Genomic DNA, 17540 nt, shown 5'->3' on the forward strand with positions numbered 1-17540 from the left:
ATGGCGTCTCCTCAGGATATTGTACTGATTTCAGTTCTTCCCTGCCCAGGGATTAGCCTGTGGCAGGTACTGAGTACTCTGTGATGAACCCAGGCTGCTGCGTGGAGCTGACAGCTCATGAAGGAGACACAGTGAGAAAACAGTTGAGTAAATACAGGATCCGAATCTGTGCCAAGTGCCATGATCAGTAATAACAATGAGAGTAAATGCCACGTAGGTGCTCCCTGTGTGCCAAGCATGCATTAACTCATTTAGCCTTTATAACATCGCTGTGAAGTAGATAACCTTACTATGCCCATGTTGAAGATGAACCTGAGATACAGAGGTTAAGTAACTTGCCCAAGGTTACACAGCTATTAGGCTCAGATTGCTAGAGAACAGGGGACTGTGAGAGAATAACAAGAGAGGTCAGGGGAGGGCTCTCTGAGCCGGTGACAACTGAGCAGAAACTTAGCAGTTGAGAAGGAGACAGCCAGAGGAAGGCCTGGAAGGGCATTCCAGGCAGAAGGAACAGCATTCATTGGCAGGCTCCAAGGTGTGGGGGGCTTGGTGCCTCTGAGCTACTGAGTGGAGGCCGGTGTGGCTTGGACATGAGCGAGCGAGGGCAGAGCAGGTGGGAGGGGCTGAGACAAGGCTGCAGTGGGCTGGGGGTCTAGGCCTTGCACGCAGGGTTTGGGCTTTGGAGTGATAGGGCTTGTATTGTCCTGCCCACCAGACTGTGTGGTACTTGGGGATGCTCTGGTCCCCAGGCTTAGTGCCAAGGTACATAGTCCCTGCACACTGTGCTCAGAGAAACTCGGAGACCTAGGGAGACACATCATCATGGTTTCCGTCTGTATGGCCAGCACCACGAAGGTCCTGGCCACCTTCCCACCCACTCCCTGACCCCTCACAACAGGCAGGTGGGTGATAGGCTCAGGCCCCTGGTACAGACAAGGCACGGAGAAGTGAGATGATGTGCCCGGGCTTGTACAGCTGGCGAGAGACTTAGAATCCTTACCTGCCAGGCTGAGACCCCTTTCCCAGCGCCTGTCCTGGCCAGGGAAACATCGGGAACCTCTGCACATCTAGAGAGTAGTCTCACTGTCACACTCAGACCCACCCCATCACAGCCTCCTAGCTCACCTGACCATGCAGATTCAGGGCCGGTCACCTGCCCCCCTGCCTCACACATACCGGGGGCTAGCGGAGGCTGTACCCCTGCCCTTCACCTGTGTTTGGTCCAGGCTGGGCCAAGCTGGCCTCCCCAGCACCTCTGCACAGCTGTTCATGAGTCTGGAGACCGGCCTTAGAGATACTAACTCACTTGGCCCTGTAGGCCTTAGGTTCCTCCTCTGTGAACCTGGGCTGTTCCTGTGGATCTTGCTAGATCATTGGCAAGCTCAATGACTTTGGAGGGGTGCGGAGCTCGGCACACAATTGACCATGGTAGATATGGGTCCTTGTCTTTTCATTTCATCCGGACTTCTGTCTCCTCAGTGTTTTAAAGATGGGGTCAGTTGGTTGAATGAGGTGGTAAAAACTAACTCATTGAGTACCTACTCGGTGTCAGGCATACTTCAGCTTCCTAGTAGCGTGGCTGCTAGATATTCATCTGGTTTTGCATGTAAGAAAATGAAGGCTCTAGCCTCGAGCCACTTTGAGCTGGTTAGAGAATTCATAGTCTTGTCTGCGCCCAAGCTACAGCTGGGCGGGGGCCCTGGTGCCAGGGCTCTTCTCCGTGTCCTGGACCGACCTGGCTAAGCAGAGGAAATGACCCCTCTGCCTTGTGCCTGCTCTGTCCTGTGCCTCCAGGGACAGATGGTACCGCTGGTTGGGTGCTCTGCCAGCTCCCCCGCTGCGGGCCTGGGAGCTCCTGCCACTCTCCAGGAGCAGCCTCCCTGTGTGGAGGAGGTGGTATCGGGGTGGGGAGGGAAAGCACCAGAGTCTGGCACTTTGGGGACACTGGGATGAGTCAGACTGCACCTGTCCTCAGGTGCCCCCAGGCTCATGTGGAGACAGAGAGCGGTACAAACCACTGATGACAGCAGAGTGTGGCCAGGCTGTGACAGAGGGAAGCCCAGAGGTGGCCCTTCACCAGCCTCAGGGGCAGGGCAGGCTCCCTGGGGGAAGTGATGGGTTAGCATGGCCTTGGAAGTTTTTTCGGGTCTGGAAGCCTGGTCCAGGCAGAGGCCTCTGTGCATGAGATGTGGGAAAGGAGCTTGTTCTGCTAGCAATGGGGAGAGAATTCAGTAGTGACTCCTTGAGGAGGCCCTCTCCGGCCCCCTTGTCCATGTAGAATGTATGTCCTGCCTGGGGCGTCTTCCATGGTAATAATTTGCCCTCAGCAAATCAGACATTAATTAATGAATGTCGGTAAACATTAAGCATTAAGCATCTCTTTTGGAGACGCAGCTTTGGTAGTGAGAAAAGCAAAGTCCCAGCGCCACCCCTCAGGGCACAGCGCCCTTAGGCAAGTCCTTCAGATAGCCCAGGTCTCAGTTTCCTTTTTTGTGCAAGAGGGATAATTGTCCCTCACAGGGAAGGATTACATGATATTATGGATGCAAAGCCATTATATAATATATATAAAGGCCTGGAACATGGCAGGTACTGAAAAAAGTATGCCAGGGAGGCTGGGAGAAAGGGGAGATGTGGGTCAAAGGGTACAAACTTTCAGTTACAAGATGAATAAGTTCTGGAGACCTGGTGTACAGTGTGCGGACCACCGTTAACAACAATGTATTACCTACTTGAAATTTGCTAAGAGAGTAATTCTCAGGTGTTCTCAACCCCCCCTCACCCCCCCCCCCTCCGCCCCAAACAGGGTAACTGTAAGGTGATGGATTGTTAATTAGCTTGACTGTGGTCATCCTTCCACAATGTATACATATGTCAAAACATCACATTGTGTGATCTTAAATATAGACATCTTTTATTCGCCAATCCCTGGGACTTTAGGGAGCCATGGGACCTGGTCCCATGCCCAAGGAGTCTCCTATTTCTGCATGTCTGCACCCACTTCACAGTCTGGGAAGCGCCCTACAAGCTTTATCTTGTCTGGTTGTTCGGAAGCCCAGCGAGTTGCCAGGCAGCCCCCCGTGGCACCTCTGCTGTGGCCCGTCCCTCAGGAAGGGATGCTCACTGCCCCATGGCGGTGCCGAACCCCAACCTCACCACTCCTTGCCGGTGTCCTATTTGTGACCTCTAGAGCAGGCTGTGATCTGCCCCCGGGGGTGTGGCCCTGCTAGGTGTGGCCCATTCCCAAGCCTGGAAAGTGGTCAGAGGTCGAGAAGGGGTGTGGCTCTTAAGCCTTCCTAAAGCAGCCTCAGGTTTCCACCATCCTCCAGGGCCGAGCTGAATCAGGTGGGTCTCAATTTCCATTTGATCCCTTGGGGGGGGGTGTGTGTGGCAAGACCCAGCTCCTGTCCTTCTCTGGGGATACTACCCTGTGTGAGCGGTGGCAGGGACAAATGGGGGTTCTGGAGTCAGAAGATTCTGGCTGGCTCTGGGCTAGTAGGCTAGTGGCTGGCTACTCCTTTCTCAGCCTTAGTTTCCTTGTCTGTAACATGGGGCTCTGGGCATAGTGATGGGCCCGGTCACATACGCCAAGCTGGTTAGTGCCATGCTGGCTTTTCCACAGAGAAGACAAGTTTTAAGATTGAGTGGTGTGCCTCCAGGCTTTGAGGGCGGTGGGGTACATGGGGAAGGGGGCTGGAGAGGGGAAGGGGCCCAAGGACTATGACTTTGGGGCAAGGGAAGGGGCAAGCCCATTGTTCTCAGCACTGCCCCTCCCCTCTCCGGGCCCCGTGGGACTCTGAGTTTACTTGATCCCCACCCCCTTGCTTAAGACTAAGAGAAGGTGTGTCTCACCATGCAAACTGGTCCTCAGCAAGGCAGGCAGGAGAGTGGGATGGACTTCTGAGCCCACTAGGCCCTCTGGGTAGGCCATTGTGGGGGTGATGATGGTGGCTGGGGTGCTGAGACCCCTCTGGTGCCGGCGGGATGGACTGTCAGAGACCGCAGCTCTTCCAGCTCTTTCTCCATATCACCTGGAGGGCAATTCATGGAGGTTCTCCAAAGTGCCAGGCTCTGTCTCAGAAGTCCCATGGACTATATGATCTAATCTGCCTCCAGGGCTGATGTCCCCCCTGCAGCACCCCGGCCAGGCTCTGGAGTCAGAAAAACCCAAGTCCACTCCCCCCCGCCTTTCTTTCTCTCTCTCTCTCTTTTTTTTTTTTTCTTTTTAATAAACTCTATGCCTAATGTGGGGCTCAAACTCACGACTCAGAGATCAAGAGTTGCATGTTCTTCCCACAAAGCCAGCTGGGCACCCCACCCCTCTGCCTTTTACTGGCTGCCTGTCTTCCAGTGGATCTTTCCATGTTCCTTGTCTGAGTTTCCTTTTCTTCAGCCATAAATAAGGACTCCTGCTTCAGAGTGGACTTGAGAATTCCCAAGGACTAGGCCTGGCACACAGTTGGTGCACAATAGATGGTAGCCATAGATTTATAAAATGGCATCTTCAAGCTTCTGCCAGGCCAATTCTTGGGCAGCCCCTGTCTGTAGGCAGCTCTCTGGCTTGGGGAGATCCCTCTCCTACTGGCTGTGTCCCATCAGCAGCCAGATGAGACCTCCGGTATCTCCCAGCTTCTAAGGCAGATAAGACCCCTTCCCTGTACCCAGGTCCCCTTCCAACTACTTCCTGGTTTCTTCGCTCCCCTTTCCCAGAAAAATCTCTGCAAGAGTTTTCTGTGGTCCCTGCTTCTGCTTCTTTACCTCTTACCCTGTCCCTAATCCATGACTCCTCTCCCTGCCCTCCCTCCACCCCCTTACAGCTTTTCTGCTCATCTGCTGGGACTGCTCAGCTCCTTGACCAGCAGGTGCCCTTGCGGAGACCCACCCCAGGTATCTGGTCCGTCGGCGGGAATGGCTGGGGGGTTGGGCCTAACTGGGACTGACCGCCCTGCTGTTCTTCCAGCAGCCAGACTTGTCCCAGATCCTCCTTGGGCTCTTTGCACCCTCTGTTCCCCTGCCTTGGAACCCTGTGCCTCCAGAGCCTTGCATGAGTGCTCCTGCTTTCATTCATTCAGAGCTGGGCCTTGAAGCCTCCTTGATTACCTAGGCTGAATTAGCATCTACCACTCCACCACCTTCTCTTTTCATCACATCCGCTGTTTCTTACAGCACTTTTCAGTCTCTAAAATGATCATGTTCCTTTGCTTGTTTATTGCCTGTCCATCAGAGAACACATTTAATGTTGTATTCCCAGCATCTTGAGGGAATGAATGGGAGTTTTAAAAAAGATTGATGTTGATCCCCAGGCAGCATTGGCCTCTTTCTAGCCTTGTGCACCCCTGTATGGTCTTGTTTTGTTTTGTTTTTTGAAGATTTATTTTTTAAGTAATCTCTACCTCCAACGTGTAGCTCAAACTCAGAACCCTGAGATCAAGGGTCACATGCTCTCCCGACTGAGCCAGCTACGTGCCCCTTGTCTTGGTTTTCTCTCTTACTGAACCTCCTGTCCTCTGACCCAGCCAGCACTGAGACGTGTAGCAGGAGGCCCATCACCAGGCCACAAGTAGCCCTACCCCCTCATGGTCTCCCTCCTGCCCGGTTTTCTTCCCCAGCTACCCCTCCCCTCAGCTCCCCCTCTCGGGGCTGGGCCTTGTGCTGCCCACCACACCCCGGCTGCAGGCTGCCTCCTCCCTGTCACCGCATCGTTCCCTGCCCTAATCATGTCCCCACCCTCAGCACAGCAGAAGCCTTCAGCCGGAATCGGCACTGCTGTGGGGCGATGAAATGAGGAAATCGTGAGGCCGCTTCTGCAGATCCAACCATGAAGCTGGAGCCTCCCCAGCAGCCGTATCACTTAAAACAAAGTGAGGGCGACAGAAAGACAAAAACACAGGTGGATCCCATGAATCCTGTTCATTTCACCCCTTGGTCTTGTGTTCATATGTTACTGCCTTTCAGGTAGCCACCTGCAACCAGGTTTATCTTTGTCCCAGCTGTTTGATCACATGTTGAACGGAACAGACAAATGTGGTGCTCTACTGGAGACCCCTCCAATCGAACACATTTTCACATTTTTACAGAGCATTTACAATATTCTGGGTCTGTGCAAATGCAAACTGCACAGAATGTGTCTATTCCTGCCTCGTGATCTCTTCCCTTGCTCCTGGGATGCCGTGTTCCCAGTGAACCTGAGCTGGTTTCCAGGGATCTCTGCCTACTCTCCCTTTGTGAGGGGTCTCGAGCCTTTCAGGGGCCTGGGAAAGGAGAGATCCCGGCAACCGATGCATCTGCTTCGACTGCGTGTGGACGCCCGTCGGAGGCCTCTGTGGCATGCCACAGTCTTTTGCCTGTTCAACATCTTGGCTCGTGGCTGAAGCGAAGCCCTGGTAGTTGGTAGACAGTTGGCGGGTTCACCTGGCAGGGATTGTCACAGAGCAGGGCCGAGAGGGCCATCTGATGCTACCGCTGCTGGAGCTTCCCTGCCCCTTTCCTGTCCTCCCAAAGCCTGGGTCCTCGTCCTCAAGCTTGGCGTGGTCTCTGCGAAGGCTGCCGAGCCAGTCGTGGCAGGCGTCTCTCACCCCCAGGCACCGTGCAGGCTCCTGGCGAGGACGATTTCCTGGGTCGCTCATCAATGCCTGGATTTATAGTAACATGAAGAGCTGACACTTTTTAATTACTTTCCCTGGGTCAGAGTCTGTGCCAAGCACCTCGCGCGTATAATGTCACTGAATCCTGTCAGTGATATTATTATTCCCATTTTATAGATGTGGAAAGTGAGGTTTACAGTAGCTGTAGTACTAAAGGGCTTCAGGTTATCCAGGGAGACAGGAGGAGCCGGCACTCCAACACAGCTTCTGTCCCCTGGGCCTCGCTGTGGCCCTCCTGCCGGCTCCCTGGCCTTCCTGTCTGCTTCCTTCTTCTCTCTCTGCCCTGCTCATCCTTTCCTCCACAAGCCCTTCTCACACTCCTCGGAGACAGTGTAGGACACAAGGGGACAGGTATGAGAAGGCCACCTTGCGGCTGGAGAACTCGGGGCTCAGGGAAGGCCCTGGGAGTGCCCCGGGAGAACCAGCAGGGCATCTGCTCAGCGCGGCAGCCTCTGCCAGAGCCCAGGCCCGGCTCCGCGTCTCTGACCCTTCCAGCTGGCCACTCGGGGCCTCCAAAGCAGCCTCTTGGAGTTGGCGGTCCTTTGCCAGGCCTATTCTAGCGCCTGGTTCACTCCTTGCCAGTGTAAGGAATGCAGCTGCGGCTAAAGTCATAGCTCTCACTCGGACCACTCCTCTGCTTTGGAATGGTTTCTTGAAGACTTTGCGGGGGGCGGGGGGGCAAAAGTTGGTGTGCTGTGTGAGGGGAAGCTGGGCGAGGTGGGAGAGAAGAGACGAGAGGACTGCAGACCCCCGGGGGCGGGGGCAGGAGAACTGGGGGCATCTGGGGCCTCCTGCCTAAGCGTGGGAGAAGGGGCCCCACCTGCTGGGGAGGACAGGACCCCATCCCTCAGCACGAGGGGCCTGCAGGGCTGGAGAAGCAACTGGAGCCTCAGAGGGGCCGTGGTCTGCCAGCTTCCTGGGGCAGGAAGTCCTGACTGTGTGGCCAGAATCCCTCCCGCGGGGCTGAGAGCAGCTCAGGCCTGAGGAATGTGTGCAGCTGGGGGCGGGGGTGGGTAGAAGGGGTCCCTTCCTGCCCTGTTACTTCTCCCTCTGCCTCTCTTCTACTTCTGTTCCCTACCAGCCTCTGTGCTGTGACCTCATGGTTTCCCATTCTCTCTCCCCTCCCCTTCCCTTCTTTCCCTCCTTCTCTCTCTGTAACCTCTCTCTTCTCCCTACTTCCCTCTTCTGACTCTTTCTCCCTCTCCGCCTTGCCGCCCTGGAGGGGCTTGGGGTTCCTGCTGCTGTGCCCGGCTCCAAGGTGAGCGGGGCGTGCCCGCAGGAGCTCGGGTGCCCGTTGCCATGGTGACCCAGAGGCAGGTTGGAAGCAGTTTTGGCAGTCACCTCTCGCTGTAACGGCCCCTCCTAGGTCGCCCCATCTAGACCTTGGCTCCGGGAGGGCAGGGCCCCACTCAGGCTTGTCCACCAGGCGGGCCCTACTCAGCCTCTCAAGAAGCACTGGAGTAAAAGGGAAGCAGAACCCCCACAAATTACAAAGCACTTGTCTCCCTCCTTTATACCTCAGGACAGCTCTGCAGGGGGCTCATTAGTCACACCTTACTGATGGGGGAGCAGGTGTGTGTTGTTGAACACGTGAGTAACTGGGTGGAGAGGAAGCGAGTTCCCCGGGGCCCCTGTGCCTCTGAGGGTAGGTCTGGGACTCCCTTGCATCGGCCCGCCTCCAGAATCCACTGGCCCACACCGCCTCCGCTCCCCACATTTCCATTTCCCCAAAGTGAGAAACAAAGGCTGGGGGCATCCGTGGTGGTTCAGGAGAGACAAGTCCCTGTCCAGCCAACGGCCCCCTCACAAAGGCAGAGCACCTCACAGTTAGCTGAGTGCCTTTGGTTTGGGGACCTCCCTTAATCCTCACACTACTCTTGGATGGAGGTGGGGTGGGGGTATTTGTCTTTTTTTTTTTTCCCCAAGGAGGAGATAACTTCTCAGTAACTTACCCAAGGTCCGCCTGACTCTAAAGACCTTTGGACAGAGATTCACCTGTGCCTCAGTTTCCCCATCCACACAAGCAAGCAGTTGTAATCAATCTCCAAAGCCCTTCTCACTCTCATGGTGGAAGAAGGGTCTGTTGTGTAGATGGAGGCAGGGGGCCAGGGTTCTGTGGTTCAGAGCTGGGGGACCGTGGGCAGGACTTGGGACTACTCTGGGCTTGGGTCCCCTGGGTACCTTGCCAGGGACAACGCTTCAAATATTTGTCCGTGGGACAGATGAGGTACAGATGGGAAAGCATTCAGAAAAGGCCCTCCTCACCCTGGCTGGCAGCCTTCTCAGTGGGACAGGGGGAGTTTTCAAGATGACCTAGCTGAGGGTAGGTGTCAGATTTCAGACAAAGTTATTTTTACCCTTGGGGGTGGAGGGAGTCAGGTGATGTTTAGGCTCTTTTCTAGAATGGGGTGAGGGGGCAGGGGTGGGAGTTGGGCCTCTGGTGGGGAACCTCACCTGACCTCATGGCTGACATTCTCCCTGGTCTACATGGGGTGACACTAGTGGAGATTGGGGACCCACTGAACAAACTCATTCATTTGGTCCACAGCAAGCCAGGCACTATGCTGGGCCCTGTGGGTACCAGGAGTAGAGAGACAGGGCTTCTGCCTGGTGGGTCTTCAGATCCAGGCCACCCAAATACTCCCACAATTCAGTGAACGTTATTGGAGTGGACAGCATTAGAGAGGAGAGGTATGTTGTGCCAGAAGCATGAGAGTGGGGAAGAGGTAATGGATCTGAATGGTGAGTAGGCTTTGCAGACACAGAGAGTGCTCCAGGCACAGCGAACAGCATGGGCAAAGGCCCTGCGGTGGGAGGTGTGACAGGGCACTCTGTGGGGCCTCATGGGCCTTGGTAAGGGGTTCTTCCTGTAAGCCAAACCCTTCATGGTTGGAAAGAATCTTGGAGACTATCTAGTTAAACGTCCCACTGGACAGATGAGGAAACTGAGGCCTACATAGCTAATAATGAAACCTATCATTTTTACCATGCCAAATATGCCTGCTTCCAATACCTTTTTAAAAAAAAAAACGTGTTTGGCATTTCACATTTAATTTATGTTAAATGAGCAGACTTACATGATATTCGTCTAAAATGGTTTCTCTTAAGAATTAAAAAAATAATTTATTGAGGTGAAATACACATAATATGTAATTCACCATTTTCAAGTACACAGTGCAGTGGAACTTGGCACATTCACAATTTGGGCCACCACCGCCTCTGTCTAGATCCAAAACTTTTCTGTCAGTACAAAGTAAAGCCCCTTACCCTTTAAGAAGTTTCTCCCCTGTTGTCCCTCCCCAGCCCCAGGCAGCCACCAGTTTGCTTTCTGTCTCTGGGTTTGTCTGTGCTGGAGACTTCACGGGACCATGCAATAGGTGATCTTTTGTGTCTGGCTTGTTTCACTCAGCATGATGTTTCTGAAATTCAGCCACGTTTTACGTATGGCTGCTTCGTTCCTTCTCCTGTCTGACTAATGTTCCATTGTATGTACATACCACAGTTGGTCCGTCCATTTATTCACCGATGGACGTTTGGACTGTTTCCATCTTTTGGCTATTGTGAATAGTGCCGCTATGAACATGGGTGTGGATACATTTGTTGGAGTCTTTGTTTTCAGTTCCTTTGGGTCTCTACCTAGGAATGGAGTTGCAAAGTCATACGGCGTTTCTATGCTCAGCTTTTTGAGGACCTGCCAAACTGTTTTCCACAGTGGCTCCAACATCTTCTATCCCCCCTGCCCCAGCAGCGTACCGTGTTCTCCAGACCCTTGCCAACACTTGTTATTGTCCATGATTTTGCTTATAGCCATTCTAGTGTTCACTGTCTTTTAGAATCCTCACTGTGAGCTCAGGTTCTTTTATTTATCTTTTAGGCAGATGAGGAAGCTGAGTCACGGAGAGGTGAAACAACTTTTTCCAAGGTCTTCCGGGAAGGATGAGCTGGTGAAATTTCCATTAATATTCACTTTTACAGGAAGACAACTAAACTGAAAATGTCCCGTGAGGCTCTACTTCTGAAGGGGGGATGGGGCTACCCTGAGGAAAGCTTGGCTTTACCTCAGAGTTTCTATTTTGCTCTGTATCCCTCCTCCCTTCCTCATCAGGTGGGGGTGTAGGGTGGGATTAGAGGGCTGGAGGCCCTCCCATCTCCCTCTTTCAAGCTGGCAGAGCATAAGAGCTGGCTCTCAGAAGAAGGGAGAAACCCAGTGCCTGATCAGCCCACGCCACACTGTGTGCTCTGGACAGAGACTCAGGGCCGTGGCCTCTGTTCTCCTTCATCACTGACTGGCTGTGAGACTTGGAGTCATTTGCTTCTTCTCTCTGAGTCTTAGACTGGAAGAACTTCTTTCATCTTCCCCAGCCCCAAGGCCCCGTGAAAGTTCTAGAGAGATGTAAATGTGGACTTCGGCTGGTCGGTCTGGGATTGCCTTAAACTCTACCATTTCCCAGGGGCTGCTCAGAAGCAAGGTATCTAAGTTGGCTCATCAGTAAAATGGGTAGAATAATAATGCCTCACAGGGTAGATGTAAAAATTACTGAGATAATCCATATGAAATGTCCTAGCACAGAACTCCATACATAGCAGGTGTTCAATAAATGTCGAACCAAGTGAATGGCACATAGGAGGTGCTTACTACAAAATACTGGTTTAATTTTCTACCTTTCCCACCCCATAATCTTGACAAATGTCAAGTGCCAGCACAGCCTGTAGCCAGAAGTAAAATGAGGATGTTTGTAGAGGGCACTGGGGACCATTATTTATCCTATAGAATGCAGATATGAGCTGATGTTATATGACAATCATAAACCAATGGAACAGCCCACCGCGGTCCTCCTAGCCCTTAGGCTGGCTTCCTGGATGAGAGCTCTCTCTTTTTCTCTACAAGTTTGGTAACCACTGCTATCCCTTTTTGCCTTTTTTTGTCTGCTGGGAACCTCAGGACAAAATGCAATTCTCTATGGCAGCATTTTTGAGCAATTGGATTCCTAACATAATCCTCTCTTCCCTTATTTGGTTCCTCAGCTTTGTTTGCATTTTGGCTCTGGGTGCCAAGTGGGGTCTGTGTGCTGTGCACATGCAGACTGCCTCAGAGCCTTTTTTGGGAGGAAGGTAGGGAGCAGGCCTGAAGGGGAGTTTGGGAGGTTGACAAATGCTCCCGCTTTGCTGGTGGGGAAACCGCCAGGAGGACACCCTGGTTTCTCTGAGAGGCTGGATCCCTCTTTGTGGGGACAGGCCATCTGGTTTGGACAGCTTCCTTTCAGCGCTTAGGACGGCCTGGCTCAGGCAATCAGGTCTTTCATGGGATCTGGCCAGTGGCTCCCCTAGGGTAGTCCAAAGCTGCTTCTCCCTGCGCCCCACCATGGGGCCTGCCTTCTGGTCCCCACCCCCTCAGGAAGTGGGGAGGGAGGAACAGGGGCTTTGCAGTCTCCTATCCAGGCTGGAATTTTTGTTCCACTGTCACTAGCTTGAATTCTCACAGAGGCTCACAGCCTTGTCCCCTCACAGGGTGGCCCTGAGGTTCTGGTGAACTCAGGTGAGAAAGTACTATGTTTGGGTCTCTCCTGGCTATATTTCTGTAGGAAGCCCAAACTCAGCTTTATAATGCTAACAGTAAATGCTCGGTCAATGTTGGCCCTGTGGTGGGTATGCACTAGCCTCAAACACTCAATCTCGTTTAATTTCATCCCCACAATGACACTTAGAGGTAGGTGTTAGAATCCCGTTCTTACAGATGAGGAAACTGAGGCCCACAGAGGTTGAGCATCTTGCCCAAGGTCACACGAGTTAGTTGTGGAACCGAACTTGAACCCCGGCCAGGCCAACTCCTAAGGTCTGTGTACAGACAGCCTCATGTCATGGTGGGTCGGTTGAGAGATCACGTAAGCCTGCTCCTCCCTGCCAAGACAGGTGGGTCTCCTCTGCTCTAGCCCTGTTCCAGATGGTTCTTGAAGGCACTAAGGTCTATCTGCTGGCTGGTCTCATTTCCTGGCTCATCACTGTAGGCCACACCCTTCTCCAGGAGTCTTCCACAGTTCCTGGAGACTCCTTGGCCCTTCTCCCTTTGACTCCACCTAGTACTTTCCACCTACTTCCTTTGGCCCCATGGGTCGTATCACCCAAGCCACTGTCATTCTACTCTCCCTTTCTGCTGTTCTTCATGTCCTTTCTGCCTCGTCTTCCAGCCTCAGCTCTAGAGCCACCCTGTCTCTCGCGTTTTCCTTCCTTTTCCTCTTTTGTAGGTGTTTTTTGGCATCTGCTCTGTGGCAGTCCTGAGTCTGTCCCTGTCCCATGGGAATGCCTGTCTGATGGCGGAGGTGGCTCACAAAACAGTGACCACACAGTTTGGTTAGGGCTGTGATAGACACAGACGAGGTTGCGGGGCCAGGGAGGCCCTAACTCCCTCTGGGGAAGAGGTGATGGGGACTTGAAGAGGGTGGACGAAGGGCTCACCTGGCACATAGGGCAGATACAAGGATCCTAGGCAGAAGCAGCACCCACATGGTGAGGGGGTGGAGCTGGGTGAGAGTGGTGCTCTGAGAAATGGCATGTGGTCTCTAGCTTGGGAGAGCCGCTGCAGGACCCGCAGAGTGGGGCCTTGATCCTGAGAGCAACAGGGAGCCATTGAGGAATCTTGAGCAGGGGAGGTGTCTGGTCAGGCTGGCTCTTCAGAAAGGTCTGTGTGGTCCTGAGGGACAAATGAAGTCCCACAGTGGGGGGAGTTATAAAGACTGGACCTAGTGTCCCTGCAAGGCAGGGTACGGAAAGCTATGGTTGTCGTGTTGGTGGATTTGCTGTTGGGAAAGATGGGCCTGGTGCTTGTGGAAGCTAGAAGGAGGTGGAGAGACTGGAGGCCTGTGGACAGGCTGTGGGAACAGTCTAGTGAGCTAGCAGTGCCTAGGGGGGGCCTGAGGGTTTAGGGAGGCGGGTCACTGGGACTTGGTACTTGGAAGAGAGAGGAAATCGAGGTTAAGTCTGTTGGTGTGGGGTTGCTGTCACAGGAGGGCTCATCCTGGCTCCTCAGCTGTGTGATCCAGGGCCAGTCTTTCCCTCTGTGTGCGCCAGTCTCCCTAGCTATGAAGGGATTGGGTGAAGTGGTCCCTTCTGCTCTGACCCAGCAGGTCTATGGCATGGCTGTGGCCCAGGAGGAGGGACACAGGGCCCATGGTGTAGCCAGCTGAGGCCAGGTCTGGGCTGACCAAATCTGGCCAGGTCTGCTGTGGTCTGGGGCCAGTGGCATATCTGTCCTCTGAGAGGGCACAAACTCTGACCCCCGGATGCCCTCCCCACCTTCATAGCAGGCTCTGCCCTCCCAGTCAGCTGTCTTGGCTCAGCCTGGCCTGGCCGCTCCAGGCCCTGACTCCATCCAGGGCCTCTGCTCTCCCCGGGACTGGCCCTGGGAGGAGTGGCCTGGCTCTGGGACCCCATTGGCCGAACCTGGTCTGGGCTGCACACGCCCCTGCCTCCCAGGCTGCTGCCTGCCCAACTTGGGATAGGAGGAGGGCCAGCCCGGCCTGCCATGACATGGGCAGACTGCCTTGGAGCTAAGGAAGGAGTTGGAGTCTGAGAGGCCGTGCCTGGGGCCACTGGTGCTGCTCTGTCCCCTCCACTCATGCTCCAGCCCAGGGGCTCTGCGCCCCCCTCTTGGATGAGAGTGGGGGATGGCCACCGTGGGTCTTGTCCCTCAGTTTGCCTGGGAGCTCAGCCCTGCTCAGAGGAGCATGATATTTCCTGTCTGATAGTGTGGCAGAACCTCTCAGCTTTCTCAGTGGCAATGTCAGCCGGACATGCGAGAACCCTGTAGGGGCAGAGTCCAGTCCTGGAACCAGGACCGGGGGTGCCTTAGGGATTGGCAATCTTCCCCTGCCCCTGCCTGCCCAGTGAGTGACAGATGAAGTTCAGGAGAGGCGGGGACATGCTCAGAATCACATAGCACCAGAGGGACAGGGCTAGGATTTGAACTCAAGTCTGTCTCTGCTCGTCCCTCCACAAACCTTTGATGAGGCCCTACTGTGAGCCAGGCCCTTCTAAGCATGAGCACTAGAGTAGGTCCTACTGTGGGCCAGGCCCTTCTAAGCATGAGCTTCTCAGAGGGAATGGACCAGTTTATCTTTGTTCTCTCGACGTTTGGTCTCAGGGCACAGAAGAAGTGCTCAGTGAATGAATGAATGAATGAATGAATGAATGAATGAACAAATAAGGCAAAGATCCTGCCTCCTCCAGGCCTGTAGAGTCCAATGGGAGGGTAGCGACTCCTTTTCATAGAACAGGAAATAGGAGGCTGTTGAGAGTGGAGACTGACCAGGTGAAAAGCAGAGGGAAGACTGGAACTCAGATGTCCCACCTGCTGGTCTAGGGCTGTTTCCATCCTCACTTTCCACATCTGTAAAATGGGGTCAACAGTCCTCACCCTCTGCCTTCCTTGTGAGGATCCAGTGGGGTGGTAGACGTGAAAATCGGTTTGTGAAGCAGGGACATTGTGTGTAGGGCTTCCTTGTGTGCATGCCTGGAACTGCCCAGAAATCCCATTATGTTCTGCTACCTTTCTTCTGACCGCTTACCCTTTGCATCTTGCTTCCCCTATTTCCCTAGCTTGCTCTATGACTTCTTTCTGGAATGTTCTGCCCAGAACCCCTGGCTGTGGGACAGGTTTGGGAAGAGTACGGGTGACTGGAGTCTCTCTGCCTCCTCCCTCTACCATCTCCCGCACCCAGAAAGGCAGCCATGCAGCCACATCTATGCAGGCCTCCAATGCACAACAGGCTGGAAATGCCTTGGCAGCGGTTACCATGGTGATGGGTCCTGCTGCTCGGACCACAGTGGTCTGCCAGACGCCAGCAGGAGCCTGCAAGCCTGGCAGCCTGGCAGCCTGGCGCCCTGCAGGCCTCTTCCCAGGCTAAGTGTTCCTGGGGCTGCCTCGTCTCTCTCCTTGATGCCGAGCACTGTACCTCATACCCAGGGGTTCTCAGGAATGAGCTGCCTCTCTAGGGACCCATAAGCTGTTCTGGGTCAGACAGGCCTGGTTTGAATCCCAGTTCTGCTACTTGGGGGTCAGTGACCTTGAACAAGTCACCTTGGTGTGTTTTGAATTTGTTAAATTGGCTATGGGAGCCTCATGGGGGAACTTAGCCAAGGAGGACAGACCCCAGCACAAGAGCCATCCTTGCTCCCGTCTGCAGCTGTGGTGGGGTCAGTGTTGGGTCGTGGCGCTGGGGCATCTCAGCTCCAGCAGTAGACAGTGTAGTGTGGTGGGTAGGACCTCAGACTCTGTAGCCAGACCTTGGGCCACAGCTGTGCTCGCCACTTCCTGGAGCATCACCTGCAGAGTGAGGGTAGCCATGAACCCACCTCAGGGGTTTGTTGAGTGGATAAAATGGAATTTGGACATGCGAAGTGCTTAGAAGAGTATTTGACGCCTAGGAAGCGTGCTGCAAGTGTTGGCAGCGATTGGTACAGTAGCCACGAGAATTGGAACTCGTGTCACTTCTCTCACACAGGCAGAGGTACTCAGCTCTCGTTCACAGCCTGTTAGGGAGAGCGGCCCAGAGAGACAGGAGGCCCCCTTCTTCATCCCACCCCATCCAGAGTACTGCCGGGTCCCCCCCATCCCTTCTGCCTGCGGACAGGCAAGCTAGGCCCTGGGTAGAAACTCCACCCCCAGTTCATGAGTTTGAGGACTTTTCTCTGCTCTTCCTCCAGCCGGTGGCTGCTGTCGCCCTGGCCTGGATCAGACAGCTGGTTGGTGGCGGCCCAGAGCCCTCCTGGTCAGGAAAGCCAAGTGCTGAGGACAGATGAACACCCAACGGAGGTGCCGCCTCTGATGTCATCCGAAGAATGAGGGAGCCCGAGGAAGGGCGCTCGGGGGGTGAAATAGGAGCTGCTTCTGGGAACACTTTATTGGGAACAGATCCCCAGACCTGACTGCTAGAGCGCTCACCAGGCCTCCCTGCATAGAGGGTGGGGGGGGATCTTTCAAGAATGAAGGTCAGTCTGAGGCACAACTTTAGCAAGCTGGCCCACGAGCAGAAGGGAGGACTGAATTTCTCTCCCCGTCCCTCAGGTTCAACCAAGGTCCTGCTGACATGGAGTTGGTGTCCAGAAGGAAGCTGGGTGGAACTGGCATCCAGTGAGCCCCCTGGGCTCCGAGTGCCTAGGCTGGAGGGTGGTGGCCGCTCTTGGAGTTGGGGTCTGGTGGGAGGTGGCCCCGGGGTGCTCTCCGCTCCCCCTGTGGCACTCAGCTCTTGGGACATGCAGACCTGGGAGAGCCTGCAGCGAGCTGACCTTTCTGTCCCCACCTTTTCCCAGGGCATCGCCTCTGTGTTCTCGAGCCGCACGTCCCGGAAGTCAGCCTCTCGCTCAGAGCACGCCGATGGTGCCATGGCAGACGGTGAGGGGTACCGGAGCCCTACGGAGGTGCAGATGAGCCAGATGGTGCTGCCTTGCCACACCAACCAGCGCGGCGAGCTGAGTGTTGGGCAGCTGCTCAAGTGGATCGACACCACCGCCTGCCTGTCCGGTGAGGCTCCGCCTGGCACAGGTGTCCTCCCGCCGGTGCCCGCCACCTGGAGGAGAGGCCTCGATCCTCAGAGATGGTCACTGTCCCCCCCGAGCGCCACGCTCATTCCTCATCCTGCTCTTTGCTCACGCTGCTCCACCTGCCTGAAATGTCCCCTCCCAGTTCTCGATGCTCAGCTCGGGCCCACCCTCTCTCCCCCCAACGCCCACAGCTCTGAGGGCTGGCCTGCACCCTCGGGTACCTGCTCCAACACAGTGCCGCCTCAAGTGGGGCTGCCCCAGACTGGCCTGAGGGCGCCGTGAGCCAGGGCCACAGCTGCCTGCCTTCCTGAGTTGAGTGGAGCTGAAGCGAGCTCATTCCTCTCCTTTTGGAGTCTGAGT

At 54.7% G+C, this 17540-nt stretch overlaps 1 protein-coding gene across 2 annotated transcripts in view; it reads left to right on the forward strand.

Moving 5' to 3' along the window:
- ACOT11 (acyl-CoA thioesterase 11) overlaps positions 1-17540 on the forward strand; it is a 48810-nt gene that overhangs the window by 10649 nt on the left and 20621 nt on the right. For both annotated transcript variants that reach the window (XM_027574713.2, XM_027574708.2), the window contains exon 2: positions 16950-17160. In XM_027574713.2, the coding sequence (XP_027430514.2) occupies positions 17022-17160 (139 nt within the window). In that variant the 5' untranslated portion in view covers positions 16950-17021. The remainder of the gene's footprint in view (positions 1-16949; positions 17161-17540) is intronic.

The sequence above is a fragment of the Zalophus californianus genome, chromosome 4, assembly GCF_009762305.2.
Source record: "Zalophus californianus isolate mZalCal1 chromosome 4, mZalCal1.pri.v2, whole genome shotgun sequence".
Taxonomy (NCBI): domain Eukaryota; kingdom Metazoa; phylum Chordata; class Mammalia; order Carnivora; family Otariidae; genus Zalophus; species Zalophus californianus.